The sequence below is a fragment of the Festucalex cinctus genome, chromosome 14, assembly GCF_051991245.1.
Source record: "Festucalex cinctus isolate MCC-2025b chromosome 14, RoL_Fcin_1.0, whole genome shotgun sequence".
In the NCBI taxonomy this organism is placed as follows: domain Eukaryota; kingdom Metazoa; phylum Chordata; class Actinopteri; order Syngnathiformes; family Syngnathidae; genus Festucalex; species Festucalex cinctus.
This window is the reverse complement of record NC_135424.1, coordinates 9,204,749-9,231,682: the sequence shown is the minus strand read 5'-3', so window position 1 is coordinate 9,231,682 and position 26,934 is coordinate 9,204,749. Positions and strand designations below refer to the sequence as shown.

At 38.0% G+C, this 26,934-nt stretch overlaps 2 protein-coding genes across 10 annotated transcripts in view; one reads left to right on the top strand and one right to left on the bottom strand.

The window, feature by feature from the left end:
* Window positions 1–26,934, top strand: part of LOC144001625 (uncharacterized) — a 54,194-nt gene that overhangs the window by 18,909 nt on the left and 8,351 nt on the right. For all 3 annotated transcript variants that reach the window (XM_077496110.1, XM_077496113.1, XM_077496112.1), the window contains exons 3-4: window positions 2,516–2,571; window positions 2,939–3,076. In XM_077496110.1, coding sequence (XP_077352236.1) covers window positions 3,044–3,076 — 33 coding nt within the window. In that variant the 5' untranslated portion in view covers window positions 2,516–2,571; window positions 2,939–3,043. The remainder of the gene's footprint in view (window positions 1–2,515; window positions 2,572–2,938; window positions 3,077–26,934) is intronic.
* Window positions 8,793–26,831, bottom strand: LOC144001534 (putative thiopurine S-methyltransferase). 7 transcript variants are annotated; one of them, XM_077495932.1, is made up of 10 exons: window positions 26,641–26,831; window positions 14,275–14,326; window positions 13,520–13,637; window positions 12,733–12,825; window positions 12,455–12,587; window positions 12,215–12,267; window positions 12,073–12,147; window positions 11,840–11,925; window positions 11,581–11,625; window positions 8,793–11,498 (listed from the first exon to the last, which is right to left on the bottom strand). In XM_077495932.1, exons 1-10 carry the CDS (start codon window positions 26,689–26,691, stop codon window positions 11,380–11,382), a joined length of 825 nt encoding a protein of 274 aa, XP_077352058.1. In that variant the 5' UTR covers window positions 26,692–26,831; the 3' UTR covers window positions 8,793–11,379. The 7 variants fall into 7 exon arrangements, with proteins under 7 accessions (XP_077352058.1, XP_077352063.1, XP_077352061.1 ...); XM_077495937.1 differs by lacking the exon at window positions 26,641–26,831 and adding an exon at window positions 14,637–19,438; XM_077495935.1 differs by having other exon boundaries at window positions 13,520–14,791; window positions 26,641–26,819.

Genomic DNA, 26,934 nt, shown 5'->3' with positions numbered 1-26,934 from the left:
GAAAAAAAATCATAAATTTGCGAGTTTATGATGTGGCGAATTTGTAAGAAAAAAAATACATTTGCGAGTTTATGAAGTAGCAAATTTGCGAGCTTATAAAGTGGAAAATTTGTGAGAAAAAAAATCATAAATTTGCCAGTGGCAAATTTACAATTTTTTTTTCACGCAAATTTTCCACTTCAAATTTGTTAATGTTTTTCTCCAAGTATTACCCCTGCCTGCTAAAAAAAATATATGTATATGTGGCCCGAATATGCCATCGTAGTTTGGGCATGGCGGCCATATTTGTGGAGGGCATTGCTCTGGCGACAACTCATTTGGCACTCAAGTCAAGGTACCACTGCCAAAAAAAAATTGTAAAAAAATAAATAAATGACAAGTTCAATTATTTCAGATCTGATTAACCCTGTATAAGGTCAACCTCTCTAGTAGGCTTTTCCTGACATTTTGGTTTCATTTTTAAACAACTAAATACATTCTGGCATTTGCGCATGGGTGTGTAGACTTTTTGTGTCTACTGTATACATTTTAGCAGTGGTTGGCTGTATCTCGCTTGGCACCTGTGAATAAGCTTCCATTTTGATCCGTGCCTTTATGATGACTTTCACTTGTTATTTGGAATGGCAGCCAATCTAGTTGCGCGACCACGCAACTGACACAGGGATTAGCATGTACGCTAATGCCCAGCTAGCATGCAGCTAGTGTCCATACGTGATTTTTACTCCGCTGATCAGGTTAAGAAAGGTGTCAAAATCAATAGTAGTCTTGGAAACCTGCGCGAAGAGGAGGCTAAGTGCGCTTTTTCTGCCAGACGATCAAAAGGCGAGCTCATTAGCAGACGGTGACAATGACACGTGGTGGCCTCAAAACACTTACTCGCGGCGTCCAATCAGATTGCTCGATGATGAGATCAGTCAAAATCAATCGCATTCTTGCACGGACTGAGTGCTAATCTGCGTGAGTGTTGCGACCGAGGAGGCGAAATGTGCTTTCCTGCCATGGGTATCAAATGATCATCAAAATCTGGACTGACGATGGCGCCCAAGTAGAATTTATATACTAAACATGCTTTTGGCGAAAGCACAACTGCAACTAAATGTGTTGCTTCAGTTGATTTACATAGCACATTTTTGTGCTGTTATATAATCTGTTTCTATCCCATTGATGCTTTGTATAATTGCCATGTGATAGCGGTGGTGTCAAGAGGTGGATTAAGTCGAGTAAGTCTCAGGCACCAGATTCCCCGCCCGCCACAAGAAGCAAGATGGAGGCCAGCAGATAAGCGCGGACCTTACACTCGGCTGACAAATGGCGGCGGAATGACCGCCGCGATTAGCCGGCCGAGAGGTCAGCGTGTTGAGAGGAAGCCGAGGGAGCGAAAGAGAGGCGGGGGGGGAGTGGAGGACATGACGGCAAACAAGAAGGAGAAGAGAAGTCGTCCCTCCTGAGAGGGGGAACGTGCTGGGCTGTAGGCTGAACTGTGTTAGGAACAACAACAAGATGGAGTGTGCTGCATGTGCGCGCGTTTGTGTCCACTAACACGACTCAAGCACACAACAAGTGAACTGAAAACACTGTGGCTGTGTTCGAAATGACTCCCTCGTCACGATGTAGTGCACATAGGAAGAAATAATACGGTAGATCCTGGGTTTTCGTTATTAATCTAACGCTTTATAAAAACTATCCATTATAACTAGTGAATAGATCATTAATAAACTGTTAATTAATGTTATTAATGTGTAATAGCTTGTTTATGAGCTATTACACATTTAGTAGGTAGTTATAAATAATTAACTATAACTCATTTCCTAACAGTTTATTAATGATATATTAATTATAAGCATAATTAAAAATCCTTACCAAACTGTTAACAACACAGCACTAATAATTCATTTATTAACAGTTTATTAATGAGCTATTAACTAGTTATAACAGATTCTAATCTGTTCCAGAAAGTTTGACTAAAACCAAATCATACAAAGTCCAAAGCTGTAGCTCCCACTCGTAAATCCAATTTCATCCGACACAAAAATGCTAACAAAAATACATTTTACCCAGATTAACTCTATATTTTGACAAAAGCAGTGTGAATGACTAATGAAAAGCATAAATTAATATTTGGCCTTTATTGTGGACTTGTTGGCATATAGAGTGTGCAGTGAAGAGAAGAGAGACATTTCTCGCCTCCTTTATCAAATTGCTTTTTGTCATTTTGTGTAGAAAGTGTTCAAGTGATGCCAACTTTATTAACAACTCAAGGCAATAACAAGGCTCCAGTCTGCTTTCAGCACAACATCCCGTAAAAAAATCAGGCTTTCAAAATAAAAGCACGGTAGTATAATCAAACCAAAGAATACTTCAAACTCCCTGCTCTGCCATTGGTTGAATTTGCGGCACATGATTTATGGATGCCATGTTGTTGACCACGTTGCACTTTCCTCAAATTTTTGGCCTTTTCTCATATGAACTGTGGGAATTTTTTTTTTTGACCAAATGTTTTGTTGTGTGGTTATAGGCTCTTCCCGGACAAGGAGTGTGGATGCAAAACATGAAAATCAACACCTGTGGGAGGTAAACAATATATTAATTAAATATATGTTGACTTAATACTATCATAGCTTATTTCTTTTGTAGTTCATTTACTGGGGGAAATTTTAGGAAGTAATAATTTGCATAGCATTGCAATAATGATAATAATAATATTTGCATAAAACATCCTGTCAAAAGTCAAATGTTTAAAAAAAATAGCAATGTAATATTACACTTCAAAATTATTATTATTACAAAATGTAGATGGGAAAAAAATATATATATTGAAACCGTATTGTTGAAAAAGTAGGATTTACGTAAACAGAGGTACCACTGAACCTGGATGTCTTTCTTTGGTACCTCCAGCTTGTCTTCACATGAACTTATAGTCTCTCCATTTTGTTTCCAGGCAGAAGAAGCGAGTGCACTGTTGACCCGTGCTGCTAAATTATTGAATTCCACCAACAGAGGAAGTCAGACGACATTTGGCATTTAAGGTGAATGCGGCGCCACCATGCCGGGTGAACTTGGACCTGCTTTAAACACGGTAACGAAGGTCTTTTCTTCTTCTTTTTTTTTTTGCCCCCTTAGTCTGAAAATAGCTCACGTTTAAAAGTGGCTGAGGGAGGGAGGATGAAGAATGGTTTGGATGCAAGAGCGTTTATTGTTATTGATGCGTCTCGGCTGGATTAATAAGCGTCATTAATACTATTTTGCATTCATCAGCGTGCACGTCAATAGCCTTTGCTGATACAGTGAAGTAAACCCCGGCGGATTTGCCAATTTTCTGGAGAACTTTCGTAAAATTATTCACTTAAAAAAACGCGCCCATTTGCACCTGTATTTTGGACTCTTTCTGGAACTTTCTGAGATTGCACCTACAAGTGTTAGGGTCTCACTCTAACATTAGCTTGAAAACACAAACCCTGGCTTCAAACTCTAATTAAAAACCCAAACTCAGGATTTGAAACACTAAGGTTTTTTTTTTAATTAAAAAAAAAAAAATTGTTTTTATTTCTTTTTATTTATTTATTTATTTATTTTTATTTTTTATTTTTTATTTTTTAACCCATAAAAAAAAAAAAAAGAAACACTAAGGTTTGATTAAAACCCTAACCCAGGCATGTAATAATGATAATAATAATAATAATAATAATAATAATAATAATAATAATAATATATTTTTAAAATAATCCAGGCAAGAAACCCTCATGTTAAACCATAACCATAAATTGTCTGGAACCCTATTTTGAAACTTTGACCTTTGATTACAATCACAACACAGACTTGAAATTCTTACTCAAAACCCACACAGTGGTTTTAAATCCATAAACCTTTACTTTAAACCCATCTTTAGAAGCCCAATCAATTAATTTTAATTTATAACACAAACCCAGCCTTGAAACCCTAACTCCATCTTGAAATGCTAATTTGAAACCCTAACCTTTGATTCCAACCCTAACCCAGATTTGAAACCCTGACTACAACAGAGACATTAAATCATCGTTTGAAATCCTAACCTTGGTTTGAAACCCTACTTTTAACACCAAATTACAGTACTACTTTCCTAATGAGACAGGGCCTTTCCTGTATTCTTGTGTCATTTTTGGGCATTTCCAAAAAAAAAGCACAAGAACTGCGAATAGGGGATGTTTGTGAATTTCCACCACCATTTGCATCGAATAGCAAAAGTTCACTGCATTTTAGACCAAAATAAACACAAGAACCTCTCAAGCGCATGTTTGTCCTGACTAAAGTGCTCCTGGTTGGTCCCTGCTGACAAACTAAGCACCCCACCCCGCATAGAAGAGGCTGGAGTCGACGAGAGCCCTTCACCATAGGCCAACTTTGTGAAAGAGGAGCACTCCAACACAAATAAATAAACACACAAGTGCACTCGGAGGCAGCGGCTCATAAATCAAGCGCCCCCATGCAGACTGCTGATTGCAGACAAGCGCCACCCGGCTGAGGTGGGCCGTCTTGCAGTTAAGGAGCCGCGGGAGGGCGGGAGGGAGGCCGACGTCCTTCCTTCCCTGCTTCCATACATCATGCGGCGGCTCAGTCATACCTGCGCACTCATCACGGCAATATTTCACTTTAATGGCGCCAAGCCTTTTCTTCTTTCCTTCCTTCTTATTGTTATTGGTCTCACAGTGAGGCGGAATGTTGAGCTCACAGGTACATCTTCAAATCAAGCAATCAATATGATGGAACCCTAATCCTGGCTTCAAACCTTACCTTGAAACCCCAATCGTGCCTGGAAACCGTAAACCCAAACCTAAAATGAAGTATGAAGTGAAATGACATACTTACAGTATACAGTAATTTTATCATAATTCATAAAATTGAGTTAAAATTAAAAATATGTACTGTACTGTAAAAAACGAGTGTGATATTAATTTGTGTTGAAGTCATTTTGTCTGCCACTAGATGTCATAATTGTATTTGTAAGACATTGATGACAGCTCAGTGCATTTTTCTTTTCATTTTAAGAGCTATCTAATCTTTAAAATGAAATAACTTGGTTATTAAAACTGGTTTTTAAAACTGTAAAATACAATTTGACCCCAGTCGCCACAAATATTATGCATTACTATTAAATGTATTACTGCTGAATTTTGACGTTTTAACTAAAACGAATAAAAACTAACAGAACCACCCTGAAAACTAATTAAAACTATCTACATTTAAAAAACGTGACTGAAAATGAAATAAAAAATAATTAAAAATTATAATAACGCTGGCACTCACCCATAGAAATAGAGCAGAATACAATTTATTGTAATTTATAGCGGTTTAAAAACAGGCTAAAAACAAGTACATTGAAAAAAAAAAAAGTATTCCTGCGTATTTTTTTCTCCTTTAACAAAAAGCGGGAGTTAGTTTAGTGAAACGTTTAGTGGCTCCTTCATGCAATCAAGCATAAAAGCCTCACAGCGCCGCAATTCCGCAACTCGCGTACTTTGTGAGAAACAAGCGCCCCCTCGCAGGGTGGCTGTCAACAAAACAGACCCCCCACCCCGACTCCGCTGCTCAGGTAGGCGATGACAAGTGGCTCTCACGTGCAGGATGTCAGAAGAATGAAGCGCTCCTCGGTGGCGTGCCCGGGGAGCGCGTGCGCGTTTAATTGCTTTGAGCTGTCAGAGTGAAAGCGGCCAATGAGATCCCACCGACGGGCCTGTGTGAGCCGCCGACACGGGTCGAGGGCGCGGAGACACGCCAAGACGCTTTCATATTCCTCCCGGTAGACGGGAAGAACATTTGTACAAGTGGCCTGTTGCTGACTTGTGTGTGTCATACTATCTTCAAACACTAATTTAGAACCTTAATACTTATTTCAAATCCAAACTCTAGGCTTAAAGCCATAATTTGAAACCGTAAACCTTGTGGAGCTCTAAATCCTTACCTGAAACCCTACTTTAAAACCCTAACCCTTGTTTAAAACTCTAACCCAGTCCTGAAACCGTAATCTGAAGCCACAAATCTGGTTTAAAAACCTTGTTAACATCACATTCCAGGGTTGAAATCCTTCCATACTAACAGAACTGCGGTCTGATGAGACTTGATGTCATGTATGATGTCACATCTAGTGACAAATTTTCATGGGACTTTAGAAGGCTTCTTTCTCCCAAAAAGTTTAGTTATTCGATAGTTTCAGACAAGAAAACTCTCGTTGTAAGCCATCACTGCGCCACCTCATTTGCCCCTCTTTGAAATCCAAACATCAAAGGTCACATTTGACTTACAAACTGAGCAAATACCCTGAAATGTCACAAGAAAAGCGCACAGAGAAAATATTAACATTGAAAAAGTCAATAAATCAGCAAACAAATGAACTAAAGTGGGGGCGAAAAAAACAAACAAACAAGAAAGCAAATAGAAACTAGTGACACAATCCCTCGCTACTACTTTTGTTTGAGATTTATATTTTGCTTGGTTTCAGCCCGGTAAATAAACAATCTGTCATCGTTAGCAAGCCGCCGTCTCGGCCAATCGCTGGCCTGGAAAGCCGTTACCGGGAGGAGTAGGTTGCCATGGCTGGCATGATAGGGCCAATTGCCTCTGAGAGATTGCCGCTTCAAACAAAGTCTATGGACTGTGTGTGCGTGTGCGTTCGTCTAGCTCTGGGTGGATGTTGTGGGGGGTGTAAATATTGACATTTGAGCTTTTTCTTGAGCTTTAATTGGGTTCACGCTTGCTATTAATAAAATATGCTGACTATTTGACAGCGAGATGCATATTCTTATTAATTCAGTACGTATTTTTATTTTTATTTTTTATGGCACATGCACGGTAAACAACATCATCAAGCTGAAATATCACAGACCTCCACCAAGGCCAAATTACTAGTCAGTATTAAAAATAAACAAACAATTAAATAAATGTTCAAGAAAAGAAAAATAAATTGTTTTAGTCACTATTAAATTAAACAAATATACATACTTTACATTTATATGCATTTTATAGTCATATAAAATTATCTAAAATATTTCAAATATAATTATTTTTAAATTGATTATTTTTATTAATATGGATATTTAAAACATTTACTATAAATTATGTAAATGTATTTAATGTAATATTTAAACAATAGAATAAATTTAGCATAATTGAATGAGATAAATTTGTTTAATTACCACATTTCCATTTAGTAATAAAAGAATTTGTGGAATTTAACAACATACAGCTTACTAGATAATTTAATAAATATAAAATAATGTCAGTTAAATCAGTTAAAAATTTCAATAAATTAATTAATGCAACTAAATTTTATTTAATAAATTAGCTAAATAAGTAAGTTTGTATGAATTAACTGCATGTGACACATTTGCTAAATAATGACAAAAAAGTAAAAAAAAAAAAAAAAAATCAGTACATTCAAATTAATTCAATAAATTAATGAATTCAACTAGTTTTTCATTGTGCTGCAGTTGTGAAGACCTTTACTAGTAAAGTGTAATTAGCCTCGGTCTTGTTGAAAAGCTCCTGCCAATGCAGTGATAAAGATGTTTATGGAGTCCTTTGGAGTCCACTTTGTGCTCCCCATTGATTTTGTGAGAAAGTCGCGGGCGGCTAAAATCCATCTAACTCTCATCTCAGGAAAAGTCTGCCAGGGCGACTTGATTGTCTGTCAAATGAGAGAAAGCAAGATAAATAAGGATTGTTCAACAAGTTAGGACACTTTGGAAAACTTCAAAATGCCCAAAAGCTCTGTTCAAGCTTTGTTTTCATTTATATGCATTTGTGTGCTTTTAAAAGGTCATTTGAGTCAAATGGTGTTATGCAAGTCATACTTTTTTCTTTCTTTTTTGGGGGCGCTTTTAAAACTCTAATAAGTAACCAGATAAAAGCAGGTTCTGGATAACGTTTGGTTTAATAATACATGTAATCATATATTTTTTTTAAAGTTGGGATATCGGTTTCCAATCAAATCCAATATAAATAATTTTGTGCACTGTGACACTGTGGTGTGCAGTAGAATACATTCATATTCATGCAGACACAAATGAATGAGTTTCACAACTGCTGCCAGAGATCGAGTAAACTGCAGTAATGTTTGTCGTTTTGTGCAGAGGATAAAGAATATCTGTCAACATACGTTGCACATTTGTGTCCCGATATCTAAAGCACCACATAGATGACCTTTGTTAGCCCATCGATGGCATTTCATTATCCATTAGCATTGATTTAATACATTCATTTCATGTTTTTGTTCAATTTTGCCAGCACAAAATGTCACCATTAACGGTCATTCGAACTGCTTCATTTCCATTTAACATTCCAGGAAGCCAGATAGTAAAGTGAAATATTAGGAAAATAAAAGAAAAAGTGTGAGATGGTGTATTTTAAATTGTGTTTATCTTTTAAGACTGATGCCTCCCTCCCTACCTCTATTAAAATAAACTCGTTTTTTTTTTTCCGCCTCTGGTTCCCTGGTGAGAGCGCTTTGACTAATCTAAGACACATTCACATGCTGGCCATCCGCAGTATATATCTCTCATCAGTCCGCTCGCCGCCTCTCATATTAAACTCCAAATACCAGCGGGAGAGGGGAGGGTTTAATCTCATTCTCCATATCGCTCCATTCTCTTTTCCTCTATGGCTTCGATTACATGAGTGAATTGGAACGTCTTATTTCATGTTGAGTGGAGTGACTGGGGACAAATTAGGGGTGGAACATCAACAAGTAATGCAAAAGCAAAGCACTGCAAAAAGTGGCAACAGAGGCAGATGCTGGCAATATAGAAGGCCAAAGAACAACATTCAAGGGATTTTTTTAATCAATACTCAATGATCAGAAGCAATTATGAGCCCCCAAAATTAGTGAAAACATAACAAAATATTCGGAGAAAATATAAAAATATTACACACAAATAAAACACAATTTAAAAAAAAAAAACTAGACTTAAAAAATAGACAAAATATACAAAAATATTGCAAAAAACTACAAAATGATTAGGGTAAAACCAGAAAATTATTAGACAAAAAACTGGAAAAAATACAACAAAATAGATTGGTCTGAAAATTACTAGTAAAAAATGAAAACTAAAAGAAATAAAAAGAATTACAAAAAAAAAGAAAAACTACTTGACAAAAATATGTAAAAATATTGGAACAAAATACAAAAGTATTACAAGATACCAACATATGAGGAATTATTAAAAAAAAAAATCACATTGCTGTTTCTAGAAAAAAATAATGAGTGATTAGGAAATTATGAAAGTTTAACAGAAAGAAAATAAATTAAATTTGAAAATATGCCTAACTCTTTTTGAAAAAAAAACACCCCCAGAATAGACCAAAAAAACATTTCAGCAAATATACTGGAAAAAAAATACAAAATACAGTGGACCCCCGTCACGAAGTCATGATTCAAAAATAATAAATAACCATTAGAATTGCATTGGAAAAAAAATAAACATACATGAGAAAAAACTTTTTAAACCCCCAAATGGATGGGGTACCCACAGTAAAAACAAAACAAAACAAAAAACCAAAAACATATATTGGCGAAAAATGCAAATACGACCTTAATACAAAAATATTAGTTGATTGAAGTGAAAATATGAGGAAAACAATACAAAAGTTTGCTGTCTGAGTCATGTTTTCCTTTAGTTTGTTTACTGTTGCGGCGCTCACATTCTGAGGCGCTAAACACGGAAGTAACAATAATACAAATTTGCAACGCTAATACCCAACGCCTAAAATGTCATCGATAAACCGTTTCATCCCCAGTGTGGACACAACATGAAGCTTCAATAAAAAGTCGACTTATTCCTCTACTTAAAATTCAGCTTGTGGCTCTTTCTTTTCTTTTTTAATCATCAAGGCGCCGCACTGTAATTTCTGCCGGCTAGTGGTGGCGCTTAGGGAAACAATGTTATCCCTGCACATCATTATCGGACATTAATTGACTCATCCTATCGCCGGGTCGCCCCGTGCGGACGTGAGGCGGCTCCATGATGAATTTGCGCCTGTGGTGCTGGCTGAAAACTTTCAACAATCTTCTCCTCTTATATCCTACAAGTGAGCAACTTGCAGTCAAAACATATTCATATGCGCATACATATTTATGCCAAAATCATTTGCCATGAAAACATTTGGCTATCATTGTCTCAACCAGATGATAGTTTACCATTGAAACATAGTCAACTTTTATTTTTATGGTTGTTTGTGGAAAAAAATGTTTCTTAAGTTGAATATTAGACTAATCATAATGCGCAACCATCCAAAGTACATATTTTCAGATAAGAAAGTCCGATTTCTGCTCTTCAGGTGCTCAATCAATGCACTTATCAATGACCATTTGAAGATGAAAGCACTTTCACTCAGCTCGGCCCAGTTAGCGGCGTAATGGACAGCCGCACACGGCCCAGTGTCGAAGCTTCACTGGAGCACGTCATGAGATTTTGGCCCACAATCGATTAGGCAGCTTGAGAAAAAAGCCCCAAGGAATCTGAAAAAGTTGCCAGTGACCTGTTGGGAAAAGGATTTGCTTCGCTTGCTCGTTAGATTACTTTTTTTTTTTTTCTTCAACATGACCTGCAAGAGGTCTCGTCATCATATTACCACACAGGATGATGATAATAGTTCAAATTATACTTTGAAACCCTACTTGGAACCACTAAGTCAACCCTGACTTCAAACACTAAATTCAAATTACAACACAGTCTTGAAACCATAATTTGAAAACCTAACCCTGGCTTGAAACCCCAACGTAGGCATATTATTTTAACTGCATTTGAGCTGGGCATTTAAGTTTTTAAAAATGTCCTCTGTAGTGGACACATCATAGCTTAAAAATAAAACCTTTTTTTTTTAATCTTAAAAATGTCTTTTGCAGTATTCCAATTACTTCACAAAGATTGGGGAATATCAAAATAAACATGATTAGACAATATTTCTTTTCATATATTCATACCACATAAAATAAATACAAATAAATATAATCTCTGGCATTGTGTGAGTTTGTTCTCCCTGTTGCATGCATAGTTAAAAAAAATCAAATCAAATCACTTTATTTCACTCTTTAAAATAAAAGAAATGAAAAAAAAATACATGCATGTTAGATCAATTGAATCCTCTATATGTGAGTGCGGATGGTTGCTTATGTTTATGTGCTCCAGCTCCAGCTGACCCTTGACCAAACAGTATAGAAAATAGATTAAAAGATTTTTTTTTTTTTAATTATTGAGCCAAATTATGAAAAAAAAAAAAAAAAAAAAGCGTTCTAGATTAAATGATGACATGCTCTCTCAAACAGATGATCGATCTAGCAAAATGCTGAAGGCAGTGAAATTCAATTGTATCCCTTAACAATAGACACATCATTGATATAATATCAACTATTCATATGCTCTTCAAAGTGAGAAGGAAGACATGCTCAGTCAGATAGTCAAAGCCCAAGTCACGGTGTACATCCATCATGGAATCTTTAGAATGTAGCAACTCAATATTGCATCTTTCTCCTGTAGAATGGAAAATTAGCATTAAAAAAATATTGGAAAACGATGTAAAAATTAGTTGTTTTTGTTTTTTTTAAAGACTCACCAAACAGGAGATGTACTTCCTCATCAGGCACTAAAAAGGGAGGACCTGAAACGCAAATATTTTTGTTTTATTTTGTTTGCTGCTTATTTAGTCGCATGGTCTTAGCATAGCTTCTATTATGTTATTTTATGGTGTATGCTTTGTGCTATTAAAAAAAATACACAAAGAAGGCTTTCTTGCTATCTATCCTGTAACCAAAAAATGCAGAAGCAATGTTCAATTACATTTTAAGCATATTATTATACCTTTGCTACCTTACCTTCATAAATTTCAGGATTGTAGAGCAATGTGTCCAAAAGGTATTTGCAGTCATTGGCCATCAAGGGGACGATTGTGGAGGCGTATCTGTGGGATTGTTATAGAGAACATCAACGTTAAATAGCTTTTCTTGTGCCACATTTTTTATTATGAGGAAATACAGAATTAGCACTCACATTTTTTTTTAACATATTGTATAAAACGTACACATGCTCTTTGTGTTTGAGTACTTACTTTTCTCTGTCTCTTGGGTTGATGGCCACGAGAGATCCTCGGTCCCAAATAGCCCCAAACTGACCTACAACTGAACTGTGAACAAAGAGGCTGACTTTCAAATGTTGAACCAGGAATTTAAAAATATGCTCAATTTACTTACGTGGATAAGTTGTACAGGTCACAGTTATATAAAGAGATGTTTTTCTCCAAATTCTGTTGAGTAAATTGCGAGTGGGTACAATACAGTAGGTCCACTACATGGTTCATGCTAGAATTGACAGGTTAAATCTCTCTTCTTACCCTCGTGTGACTGTATCAATCTGAACTTATCAGACCACATGACTTTTGGTGCAATCCTTATAATTGACTGTGTGGGAGAGTACATTCAAAATTGACCTACCCTGAAGACCTTTGCTCCATGTAAAGCGGCGATGCGTTCCTCGCTGTAGGTTAAGTTGTTCTCCATAAAGAACTGCTGAATGGCTTTTTCAGATATCTCCACTCCAACTATTGAATGCCCCATGTCTGCTAGCCTGGAACAAAAAAATATAGGTCATCATTACAAAATATATTGATGCGAATGACTGGTCAAAAAAGGAGCTTTAAGCAACAATTTTGCTCGGCTGGAAACATTGCTGTTCCGGCGAATGAGTCTGAGGCGGGGCCCATTTTATTTACCACTTCATGTCCACAGCTTTCCCACAGAGAGGAAAGAAGAAGCGAACTCCTTTGCGCCCAGCCAAAGCTTTGTCAATTTTACTTGCAAGCATCCTGCAAAATGTAAACAGTAACATGATAATCAATCAATCAATCAATCAATCAATCAACTTTATTTATACAGCACCTTTCATACGTTCAAAATGCAACTCAAAGTGCTGGACATCCATAATACAATAAAAAAAAAAAAACCCGCAGACGCACCCAAAACCCAACAAACACATGAAAACCACAACATGGCGGGGCACAGAAGTACCCTGTAAGGAAAGGCACCCAGGAGGAGTTCATCCACTGTGGAGTCTCCCCCATGAGAAAACACTGGAGCTAAAAAATTGAATAACTACCTAATAAAAACATTTAAACACTAAAAGAAAACAGTTAAACGCGATAGAAAAAATAAATAAATAAAAACAAAGCTACGAAACAATATAGATTAAAATAGTTAAAAAAATAAAAGGGGATTTAAAAAAAATAAATAAATCAAATACCAAACTAAAAAAGTAAGTCTTAAGCCTCCTCTTAAAAACATCAATATTCTCTGCAGACCTGATGCTCTCCGGTAATGGTAATTACAAGTAAAAATCATGATATTCAGAAGTATTTAACTAACATTAACAAATGTCCATGATGCTTTTTCAGTAAAGTGTGATGCAAATAAACAAGCAGTGAAGTTTGCCTTTGACTATCGTTCACTCTTGTAAACATATCGATTACACAAAAAAAAGTACAGATTATATAAAGTGCTTACTCGTGTACTTGTGGCTTATGAAAGCTAATTCTGTTTTCCATCCAGCGTTGCTCCCATTCTTTGAGCTCAATGACCCGTTCTTCCTGAGTTTTCAACATTCTGCTCGTTTGATGACAATCTGTGTGATAGACGGCGGAAAATAATGGACATAATATTCTACTGTCGGGTATTTTCCAGTTTTAAAATACAGTATATGACATGAAGTGTTTTTTAATTCAAGTTTATTTATTTATTTATAGTAGATTTTAAAACTTGAACATGAGTTTGAATGCGATTGGTTACTTCATATCACAGCCACGTCATCCCAACGAAAGAGCGGGGCGTGCACATTTGTGCAATCGCGTCATCACAATTTATTTTTCTTTTCCGTCATTAAAAGATTAAAATAAATAAATTGAGTGGAAAATGTCAGCAGGATGTAGATTTTTATTTTATTTTATACAATGTAATGTAACAAGGCTAGACAAGGATTTTAAAGTATAGAAAACATATAGTGGACCCGCACATTTCTCACATTTGGGCACCTGTGGATTCACAAAATTGTTTATTTGTTTATTTATTTATTTATTTATTAAGCAATCAAATTTTTCCCCTATTCTCCGAGAATAATGGTGTCCACGGTACTTGTGCTAGCATGGGTGCTATATGAAAAGGCAAACAGTAAACATTGGTCCAGCTTTTCAGCCGCGCTATAACATTGCAATTGTGGTTAATTTTCCACCAATAATGTCAAGAGTTGTACAAACACGCCTTACCTGTCTGTCCCGGTCGGTGCAGTGATACTTTGGCTTGGTGAGCTGCACAGTGCTGCTTAAACGGAGGAGGGGTAACTTGTAAGATAAGGGGGAGCGAGGTGATGCTATCAGCCAGCGAGGGTCACAAGTCTCACAAGAACTCAAATTCCCATTGAATATCAAAGCAATTTTGCGAGGAATTGATGACAGAGACTGTCATTAATTTTAAATCAAATCAAATCAATTTCAAATCATCATCACCATCATCATCACAATTAGCGAGTTGTTCACATCTACAGTAAAACGAATTTTTTTTTTTTTTTTTTTTTGTGCCTGTTTATATGCACCATTTACAAATATAATACTAGTTCTGTTTGACTCACTTGCAGAGTCAAGTCAAGTCAAGAGTAATGGTACACTCAAACAGTAGGCGAAACGTCGCTTTGCCTCATGTTTCTCGTAGGAGTTTGATTACAGGACACAACAAACGTAGCTGCTTCATTTGCACTTGCCACAGGTTGGGTCGAGGCTTCCTCACCTGACAGAAAAAAAAAAATACATCAACATTGTGAGTCAATCCGATGGTTGTGCTAAAACGTTGGCTAATGCTAAATGCTATTGCTAACTCGGTTCAAAGTTTAACACTACAATCCATCGTCAAAAAGCCAAGCCTAAAAAGATACAAGAAGTCTGTCGTTTTGGTTTGAAGTGACCATTTTAGGCTCATTTCCATTTGTCCATCTTAGACAAAAATACTTTTGAAAATGCTGCACTTTATAACATGAAGTTTGGTAGGTAGGCCTATGTCTATCAAGTGTACGTGTATACAAAAAATCCCCAAGAAGCCATGCTCGAAAAGACATACAAAGTCTGCCATTTTGATTTGACTATTTTAGGGTCATGTCCTTCAAAGACCACAATATTTACAAAATTCAGCTCCAGAAGCCACAAGAAAGTCTCAACAAGCCATGCACCAAAAACCCCACCACCAGAACTCTCCTATTTTGTTTTGAAGTGGCCATTTCAGCTCCACCATGTAAAAAAAACCCTGTCCTGATTCGCGTACTTCATTTCCTTATGACGTAAAAGGACGGTGAGGTCATCAGAGGACGTCTGGACAGGATGAGTGACAGCCGACTCCCAAATGAAGGCTAGGGGATGGGGAGGAGGCAGCGATTCCCATCAGGTGCGTCGTGGCGATAGTTGCCAGGGGTGACCTCTTCGCAGCGGAGGACAGCCTCATTGGCGTCCTCTAATTGGCCGCCAGATAACGTTAGGATGCGATTACTAGCCAACATCTAGGAGAGAAAATGCACGACGCAGCTGGATGATTGTGAATGTTATGTTGTGAAATATCCGTGGAAAAGATGTTATGTGAGGTAATTTAACGCCGGCCGTAATTTACATTTCAAAAGTAGATGTGGTGGAAACTGCAACATAGTTGACATGATTATTGAGAGACTGGCTAATTAATTGCACAGGCATGTTTTATTTTTTATTTTTTATTTTTTATTTTTTTTTGCTGGAATGGATAACGCACAGTACAGCAGCAGATGTTGAATTTTCATTCTCAAACAACTGTTTTGTTAGCTAATCCCCTTTATGACCTTTTTGTTGCAACCTAAAATATTATTTCATTATTATTTCATTCCAGAGAATTGGAAATATTCACTGATGTCACCCACTAATATTTTAATTTCATGCTCCAAGTCACCCCAATACATTTCTAATGGAAGAGGAGGAGGTTGAGGCAGAGAGACAAATGGGGTGAAGGAGAGGAGAAAGAGAATCGTTTCCATTAGCTTTGCTTAGCTGAACCCCAAAACATCGTTAATTAATCGGGACTTTTCTTTATAAACTTTTTTTACTCTGTCACCTTTTTCTCTTGGGAATGACGGCACACTTTGGCGTCGTTACTCAAAACTAAGTGGCGCCCCTGAAATGCAGATTAGCCAATCACACGTTTGCTCTTTGTAAAGGTTGTTATTGCGAAAGGATTTGCACAAGTGACACTCGTAAATAGAAGTATTTTTCTTTTGTTCTTTTTCCCTAAATCCCAAAGTGGTCTTATTATAGTTTTGGAATTTTCATTATACTGTAGTTAGTTTTTATTTCGTTTTGAGTTTTGTTTTTTGAATCTAGTTAGTTTTAATTAATTTCATGGTAGCTCTCTTAGTTTTTATTAGTTTTAGTCAAAAAATGGTTAGTTTTAGTTATAGTATTAGTTTTTGTTTTTAAAAATGTTGGGTATTACTTGTGTGCAATATTTAATAAATACTATGGTAAAATGAAAAACGCTACCTTCTTACCTAGCGCTGCGTTCTGGCTGAATTTACCGCCTCGGAACGTCATCTGAACGTCATCTGAAGGTGCATTTCTATTGGCTGCTGCTAGATGACATCACTTCTGTGTGACACACTGTCAAACGTGCTTATTCCGGTTAATTTTGAAATAAACATACTTAAATCACATTAAAAGTCAATCCCAACGGTTTATGTATTAAATTAATTACCAAAGATGAAAACTAAAGACATTTTCACTATAATTATAGCTAATTTAAGTTAGTTTTGTAAATGTAAAATGTAGTTTCAGTTAGTTTTTGTTTCATAAAAAAAAACATTTTTGTTTTAATTTTATTTTGTTAACATAATTTTATTTTTTATTTTATTTTTAGTTACAATATTTAGTTAGTTTTAGTTAACTAAAATAACCTTGTCCCAAACTAACCCAGATCAGCCATTTTGTTGTGTTTTGGACAAAAAAATGAGCAATTTCAGTCAAAGGCAAAACAAGACAGCCACGAGGCTTTGTTGACAGAGCCAACTTTAAAATAAATAAATAATAAATGAAAAAACACGACCCTTGTGAGGAGCAAGCGGTTCAGAAAATGGATGGATTGATGGATAAATAAATAAAATATTAACATGAAAAATGAAAATTCACAGTATTTTTCCAAATTCTTTGGCAACAAAATCTGAACTTTTCACTGGTGGGGGGAAAAAAACAAAAAACAAATCATGAATAAAGTACAGTATCCCTCTAAGGGTGCTACAAAAAGCAAGCAAGCAAAAAAAAAAAAAACCTACCGTGAATAGGTGACTTTTGCAGCCAATAACTCTTATGCGCAGAAAAAATGGCAAGTATGTGAGTTCTGTGGTAGTAAATCGGGAGCTAGCCAACCTCACAGGAACATTGCTTAACACTTCAGCCGTGTGTTGTGCGTTTTCCGTTCGGTAGTGTGCTGCTGCTGCTGTGTGTTAAAAAGACAGGAAGTGACAGACTGGAGCGGCGCCAAGTCGACAGTATGGAGGATGTTGATGCGCACTCGGGACTGGTGCGCGCCTCGCGCTGCTGTCCAGCTGTCTGCTTTGATTTGGCTTCGGGATATGTTCGGCGTCTACGATTCAAAAATGCTGAGACACCTACACAACACACACATGCTAAAGCACACAGACCTCAATCTGCCAGCGCACTACAGAGTTTTCATTGCAGACGTCAAACCAGATAAGAAAATACGTTGTGACAACCGGGCCCGTCTTTCACTGTGTTGCGTATGCGTGTTTATGTGTGTGTATGCTTGTGCTGTCGACGGACATACACGCACATAAACACTTGACATGCGGTCAAAAGCAATTGCGGAATTGTACGCCAAACCACGTATGAGTAGCTATGTGCAAGTACGCCCCCAGTGACGGTTAGAAGGATAGCACAATTTGATTAAACACAGTAGGACAGGGGTGTCCAAACCTTTTCAATTGAGGGCCACATACAGAAAATCTGACGCCATGTTCCACACACATTAGATACCTTAAGCACACACGCAAAAAAAAGCATTAAACAAAAAAAAAAAAAAAAAAAAAAAACGCTCATTTCGTAACTCCTGACTGGTCGCATACAGAAGAATGACAAAACCAAAATGGAGGAACTTGTGTGCAATTTTAGGCACAGGTTCCAGAGACTTTTTAGTGAATCCAATAATGACTTGGGCAAGTACCGATACCGTGCCTTATTTCAAGGTATCTGTACTCACGACAGGGGCCCAATACCGGTATCCGACACCCTCTTGTGGTTGTTCTATGATCAGGAACGAGAAATAGAAATTAGAATAAAAGAAAATTGACATATTGGGGTATATAGGTCTTTCTTTTCTTGTCATTGTTTTATGGGAAAGTTTTTTTTTTAAATGTAAAGTACCACTGGTATCAGTACTTGGTATCGGTGACTACGCAAGAGTTATCTGTATCAGTCACAAAAAAGTTAGTATCAAATAACCCTAAATATGACTTATGTAAAAGTAGAACACACTCCCCCAAATAAAACCCTGAGAGCAAGCAATCAGTGAAAAGCTACTGAGTAACTGCATGGTGAATAATTTCTCAATGAGTTTTTTTTTTTCAAATCAAAACATGAACGTCAACTGGGCAAAATAAATAAATAAATAAATAAATAAATACAATGGGGATGTAAAATTCAGATATAGTAGAAAATACTCCCCTAAATAATAACTTGAGGAAAAGCAAAAAAAAAAAAATCAAACCATGAACATCAACTAGGCATAAATAAATAAATAAATAAATAAATAAATAAATAAATAAATACAATGGGAATATATATATATAGGCCAACACTATCACTTTAAGTGAAATAATAATTAATTTAAGGCTCACCAGACAAAGATTGATTTCCTGATTGCATTTGATTAGTCAAAAGGAGTCGAACCTCACTAGTAGATCAATTGGATTGGTCAAACAGAGTCAAGTAAATATAATAAAGTACATGTAACGCATTAACGCCTACCTGAGGGGGGTCATGTTGAGGAATTTTCACGCAGCCCCCCCACCTCACTCCCCAAAAGGCTGATTAATTAATCTGAATAGCCATAATAAACAAAGTGGTGCCTAATAAAAGAGCTGTACCATCAAGAGAAGTCCAACAACCTTAAAAGTTTAGCAGAGTCGTAACTTTTAACGCTCTGCTTCTCCTCTACGAGTACCACAAGCGGCTGTCAGAAGCTTTATTAGAACAACTGCTTCCATTCCGAGCTTTTTGCGTCCAAACGGCTGTGAGAAGTCGCATGAGGTTGACCTGCGGCCGACGCGACGTCAGCACTCAGCCGAAAACAGCTTTTACTGTCACCGGGAGGAACGCGGCACACGCACGTGCACGCGGCCACTATGTGTTGTTGTCTACATTTTCCCGCAAATGTCATGACCTGCTCCACTCGCGGCCAGCTGCCGTCTTGTGTTTGCAACAGCATTTGTAAACGTATCTGTATATAAGTACGTCATATATACAGTGAAGCCCTTAATCCGTGAGGGTGATGCCAAAAGGTGATGGAGAATCACTGCTTTTGTCTAAATGAAGCTCCTCAACTCACTTCAAATTGTCTCCTCGGCACAAAGAAGCCACTAGATGGCACCAAAATCAATTCTTGTTTCCGCTTGAGCACAATTTGATCTTTTACTGTTTATATTTGAAAGTAAATGTGTGTTTGAGATCCTCACTCACTTTCTTGAAATGGGAACAACACACAAACAAGCGTCAAGTGTCTGTCAGAGGAGAAAATAGTGTGGTTTTTTTTCGTTTCTGTTTTGGACAAGTTAAGAAATGAAAGTGCTGTTATTCGCTGCAGACTGACTGACTCAGACAGAGCCATTAAAGTGGGTCAGACGTCAGCGATTAACTGTAAATAACGTGTGGGCTCAAAGCTGAGAGCCATGCTGGGAGTGCTGACAAAAAAAAAAAAAAAAAAGATGCTTCAAAATTAGCTGTAGCTCAGAGTGGTGATTCAAAATCAATTGGGTGCTTGCTCTTATAACAGGAAATTAGATTTTTTTTATTGATTTTTTTTCTGAACTGGATCATATGCTATTTAGTTAACAACATATGGGGCTCCGAATATTCTGTTTAGCATTGTTTCTATACACAAACTTGCCAAACCATCAAGCTAGGATGCTTTCAATACAATTACAATAAAGGTTTTCTATTTTTTTTCTATATGTATGTATATGTATGTTGGTGAAAATGTATTTATTTTCGGGGCGGCAGTTCTCAGACAAGATTACCACAATCAAGCAATTTTGGGTGAATTCCAGGGCTTGTACTTCCAAATGAGTAGCAATCGTAAGCAGACCTATGGTGGAGAAATGTAAAGTTCATTCCAAGGATTTGCATGCCATGGAAAAATTTGGCCAAGGGCCCGTAACCCGTAGGTAGTATCTTATTTTGAAATGGCTTGGTCAGAACTATCAAAAAGCCCAAAACTGATCACAATGCTGCCTACTTAAAACATTAGAAACAAAAAAAAAAAACTCCTAACACCAGTTTCACCAATCAACAAGAAATTTGGTAGACATGTCTACACACGAAAAAGTCTCAAGGTCCCCTGTCCGAAATTGAACAGGACGTAGTTTATTTATTTGTATTGAAGCAACCGTTTTTGACCAATTCCAGGCCACAATGTAAAAAAAAAAGAAATGCCCGACATTGGTTTCAACAATTAATGTTAAATTCAGTGGACACATTATCATATCAGGACGCATGAAAAAGTCTCAAGAACCCAAGTTTGAAACTGAAAAGGAAGTTGGCTAATCTTGCTCTCGAAAGATGAATTCTCGCGGTATTTGTGAGTTCACAAACTCTAGAGAATACCATCTTGTACCGCTCCCGCAGATAAACAATCACAGAGCGACATTGTGTTTGTGACGAAACCAGGAAGCCAGCGCCGACGCCGGAGCTAACAAACAAACAAATCCAACATGGACGAATGGACGCTACAATTTCGTGCTTTTCCCCCTTTCGACATAAACGGAGATGACATTTTCACCCGTGGCCGTGATTGGTTGAAACAAACGTGAGACTGTCGCATTGTCCAATCAGCTCGAATTATTGTACAGAATGTCCCGCCTTTTCCCGATTACTGTGGAGCGGTACCAGACGAATATTGCGACGCATATTCATCTGGCTATTGCCAGGTTAGAAGTCGGCCATTTTGTTCATTTTTGCACTGTTATATCATCTTTTCACTCTCACTGATTTGCTCATCAACACTGGCACCAAATGAGTATTTTGCGAGTCACATGCGAGTTTGATGTTTCTCTGTAGTCACAGCTGAGGTGTTTTCATACTTTGAGCACCAAAACGCCGGAATTCTCCATTTCCTGCCTTTCCCTCGCCTGGCTCGCCATCAATATGCAAACAACACGGAGACCGGCGCCTTTGTGATAACCCCAGGCAGATTCCTCCGTATAAACAATACAGCTGCAGCGTATCAATATATTTTCTTGTTGTGTTCTGACGGAGGGAGGATGAAGTTAGTTGACTTTACTTTTGCTTTGCTGATGTTTCTGCTGTACTGGCAGTCAGCAGTCAAGTTTATTGCTCCCGCAGCGACTGTAAAGAGCACATTACATTTGAATGTGTGTCACCTCTTTTTCGCTTCTCTCGTGTTTGCAAAACAACATTAGCATGCAGGAGGGAGGCTAAGCCCAGCTAGCTCAAGTAGCTTGAATAGAATTCTATTTAATATGCACCGGCGTGGAACAAATGGCAGAGGAAAAAGGTTGAAGAACATCCATTTTGGGGAGAGCGCTATGCGATAGCTAGGTGTCAGTTATGAAATGTGAACTCTTTGACTTCAATTGTCCTCTTTTTGGGCATGTATTCGAAATGACAGAATCAGCAAATGGCCACTTAAGGATTCAAAATGTTAGTTTTTGGAAACACATCAAACTTTGCCGCCAAAGAAAAAAAAAAAACAAGTGTCTCATATTTAAATATATACCTTTAAAAATTGTACTTAAATCACGATTCCTCATTCAGTGTCAGCCATTTTTAAAGGGATACTTGACTCATTGAGCCATTTGCAACATTAAGAAGATAACGTCATTATTTTTCATGAACAAATAATACCTTTAAAAACTCAAGTTTCCACTTGTTATCGACTGAAGATGACGTAATCCACTCAGTTTGCTGACCAAACCCAGAACACAGCTTGAGCCGTAATTGGTCGTTGATGTCATCTTCAGTTGTCATCTTCAAGTGGACAAATCTGTTTTTAACTCATTGACTGCCATCGACGGAAAAAGACGTCAAATAATGCATTTTTGCTGGGCTGGCAGCGAATGTGTTAAACACAATGTGCCAATATATTTTGTGATTGTAATGCAGCATCCTTTTTTCCTTTTTTCTTTTTTTAAGGCAAATTTTGCTTAAAAATCCGTCAATTTTGGTTACATCTCATCTTAACTCATTGACTGGCATTGACGGAAAAAGACGTCTAATAATGCAGTTTTGCTGGGCTGGCAGTGAATGTGTTAAAGATATTAATTGTACAATAGTGAAGTCATCAAATTAATTCTGGCCAAAATATTAACCTTTTAGTGCTGAAAATGGCTCAATGAGTCCCTTTAAAGCCATTTTCCTATACTTACCGGAATAGTTCACCAGAAATTCAAAGATTGTTTCTTTCACTTTGGATTAATTTAATTCAAGTGAATATGTTACATTTAAAATGTTCACTTTGGAATTCAATTGGGTCTTAACAGTTGCAGCAATTTTATTTTATGCCATTCAACAATTCAACTCAAGTTGGTTCAACTCGGTTCAACTCGGTTCTCTTTTTATTTACCAAAAGAGTTTACCAGAAATTTGTCGGAAAGTTTTGTTTTCGTTCTTCAGTAATCACCAGTAGTAGAACTTAAGTTTGTTTCACCAAAAACAGTTTTTTTTTGCAAAAAAAAAAAAAAAAAAAAAGCAGACTGAATGATCTTTTTGAGGAAACGTGTCAAGCAAAACAGTGACTTTGATGCTTATATTTTGCTTTTTGGGCCACTTTAAATTATAAAACAACACAAACGAGACAGAGAAAGAGATTTTTTATGGCGAAGATAATCATTTATTTACAGATCTATTATTATCGCCATTCATTCCATGACCTGTGTCACCTTTTTGCCACATCTACTCACACATTCTACTACCTACTGTCACACATATTCTGTTTACACCAGTCATACAAATATTATGTTCAATTGTGATGTGCCCAATCACATCCAACTTCCAACATTTTTCTCCCTCATAATCAACGTGACCAACCAAGCAAGAGTGACTGCCGAACTTTTATATCTACTCGAAAGCTTTGCTGATTTCGACTCCAACGCGATATTACGGCGCCATCAAAAGGGATATGATAGTCATTACAGCGGTTTACAAACCTGATTAGATGCTCTTCCATGCCATTGTGTTTTCACAGAAATAAAATAAGTAATAATCAAGCACTGTATAATAATAACATCATTAAAGGTAATTTGAGCTAATGTTTTATTTCAGCAGTGTGTATGAAACTGCTATCCCTTCGCATTAATCAGTAGCCAAGAAGTAGCTCTCCGTTTCCAAAAGGTTGGCGACCCCCTGCCATACTCGCACATATTGGCCTCACCATATCCACACATAATGCAATTAAACGGCGTCATTCATCACCGGAGGACGTGATGAGCGCTCCGCCAACTAAAGGTCGCCGGCTCGAGAGCAATTAACGCTCTTGTTTGCTGTTTCTGTCCAAAAGGGCACCAATCAAGCCGACGTCAGCGCATTCCGCAATGCGGCGTTATTTAGACGGCGTGTATTAAACCCGTCACGTCGCCATCCACGCCGTCACGTGACCGAGAGAGCGCGATTACGTTCCGCTGATTAAGTGGCGACACCCAAATAATTCCACAATGTAATTTGGACGCCCATGCCATTTGTAATGTGACACACACACACAGAAGACATGCACACATACTGCACATCTCAGTTCCACTCACGAGTGACAAAAACACAAATAAATCATGCTGACAAGGCTTTTCTCTGTAGAGGTGATGGATACAGCCTGCAGGAGGCGGCACACACACATGCACGGGATATAAACACACACACACCAAAACACACGGTCAATCCCTCTCACCTTGTCTTAAGAGATAAAGTAGAGTGAAGGACAGATTCTTGTTGTTATTCTCTTGTACACGATGCTCATGTGAGGGTTTTCTGTTGAGTGACTTAAAGGTTTATGTTGTGTGCGTTCAACCACTAACATTGCATCATCAAAGACAGTAAGCTATTTTCAACATTTTAGATAGATTGGTCAATAATGACTGACCAGTAGTATAGATTTTTGAAAAAATATGAAATTTAACAAATTGTGACTTATAACGTTTCAGCCAGAAACCAGCAATATATATAGATTTTTTTCTGAAATATTTATTTACAAATCCCCCCCCCCCCCCCAAAAAAAGTAAAAAAAATAAAATAAAATGCTGATAAACATTCATATATACGTTTTCTACAAAAAAAGTGAGCTAAATGGGTGTTTGTATAGTATTGGAAAAACGGGGAAAAAATATTGATAAAAATATTTTTTTTTTTAAAACTGTCCAACTTTCTTTCTTCTTACACCTTTCTGCTATCTGTCCGTCCATCCATCCATCCATCCATCCATCCATCCATCCATCCATCCATCCATTTATCTGTCCGTCCGTCCATCCATCAGTTTCTGTCCATCCATCCAGTTAGCCATCCATCCATCCATCCATCCATCCATCCATCCATCCATCCATCCATCCATCCATCCATCCATCCATCCATCCATCCGTCCGTCCATCCATCCTTCCATCCATCCATCCATCCATCCATCCATCCATTAATCCATCTGTCTGTCCGTCCATCCATCAGTCCGTTTGTCATCCATCCATCCATCCATCCATCCATCCATCCATCCATCCATCCATTAATCCATCTGTCTGTCCGTCCATCCATCAGTCCGTTTGTCATCCATCCATCCATCCATCCATCCATTAATCCATCTGTCTCTCCGTCCATCCATCAGTCCGTTTGTCATCCATCCATCCATCCATCCATCCATCCATCCATCCATCCATCCATCCATCCATCCGTCTGTTTGTCAAACCGTCATTCCTTGTATCTGTACAACTGTCTATATATCCATACAAAGGTGTCCGTTTTCCCAAACAAAGCAATCCATACATCTATCCATTTGCCATTTGTCTTTTCATTCATCCATTCATCCTGCTGCTTATCAGTCCACCCACACATTCAAACAGTCACCTATCTGTCCACATGTCCGCCCGTCAACCCTCCAGTCTCTTTCTATCCTTTCAATGGTTATCTATTTAGTAATCTTTTGGTCCATCTATCAATCACTCCATAAAGCTGTCTGTTCATCCATCCATCCATCCATCCATCCATCCATCCATCCATCCATCCATCCATCCATCCATCCGTCTGTTTGTCAAACCACCAGCCGCTTGCTAACCTTTTAAAGGGTCAGTCACTCCGTCCGTCAGTCAATTCGTACGAGTCTGTCTGTCCATCCACCCGTCAAGTCCCAGCTGTATCTGCTGTGACCTTGCCACAGCTCCCCATCTGTCAGCTTCATTTTGACCTCTCTCTCCCTCTCTCTCTCTGACGCACGCACACACACACTTATCGATGTTGTACACTGACACGGGGCGAAAAAGAAAACACCGAGCAAGTACTGACCCAGCAAAGAAGCACACACAGTAAACGACCTTACAGAGTAAACACATACAAATGCATTCATTTTCGCACACACATAGACGCACACACGCCTTGTGTCTAGAGGGAATCGCGAGTGTTCCTGTTTGTCTTTCGCACTGCTGAGCTCCCTTCAAGCAGGACAGGAAATAATCGGCGTGCAGGAAGGAGGATGGACACGTTCAAGGTGTTCTTCGATTAAAGGCCCGAGGCTCTTATATACCATTCGAGTCGATTTGTCTTTGCCTCCATTTGATGACAAATCCCAAAAGCTTTTATAAAGAAATGGGCAATCTGTGGACACGCGACCTGAGGGGTACCTGTTAAAACTCAGTTCGTTTCGAAACCTCTGCCAGGAAAACTGGTAATTGCAAATTGTTTTTTATGACCCGCGAAGGATTGGTAGCCATAGCGTCCATATACAATAAAAATGGTAAAATACCACGGGGTCTGTTTAGGAAACCATGTAGAACGCCACAGGTGCAGTACTGCCATCTATGGAACTGGAGTGGAAGTGCATCAGTAGACACTTTTTCACTGCAATTCCATCCATCCATCCATCCATCCATCCATCCATCCATCCATCCAACCGAACCTCATTCATCTGTCCATCCATCCAACTGTTCCTCATTCAACATAATAAGCCATCCGTCCGTCCATCCATCCATCCATCCATCCATCCATCCATCCATCCATCCATCCATCCATCCATCCATCCATCCACATGTCTGCCCCTCCTTACAGCTATCAAACTGTCTACTTATCCCATCCATGTCCCACGCTTACGTCTTTTCATCATCCATCTATTCACTGATAGAAGAATCCATCCATTCCTACCCCATTGGTCTGTCTGTCCGTACATGAATCCATCTGTCCATCCCTCCGCATGTGTGCACACTTTCTGATGAGGAAAAGAAGTTGAGTGAAGACGACACAAGAGCTGAGTGCGATTTGCTGCCGCTTGCATCATGAAGGGCTCGAATGTGAGTGAACAACAATAGCGATGATGTCAGTAACGCTTGATGACACGTCAAGACGTCCTTTGAAAGTCTCTCTGGGGCGCCACCTGATGATTCACTGATGATTGTTTTGATATCTCATCCATTCGCTTGTTAGTCTGTTATTCGATAC

Coding starts and splice junctions, on each gene's coding strand:
- LOC144001534 (XM_077495932.1), bottom strand. CDS start 26,691: ATGCGGAGGGATGGACAGATGGATTCATGTACGGACAGACAGACCAAT. Junction 12,826..13,519: donor CATAAGCCACAAGTACACGA/GTAAGCACTTTA, acceptor TACATTTTGCAG/GATGCTTGCAAGTAAAATTG. Junction 12,148..12,214: donor GACCTGTACAACTTATCCAC/GTAAGTAAATTG, acceptor CTTTGTTCACAG/TTCAGTTGTAGGTCAGTTTG.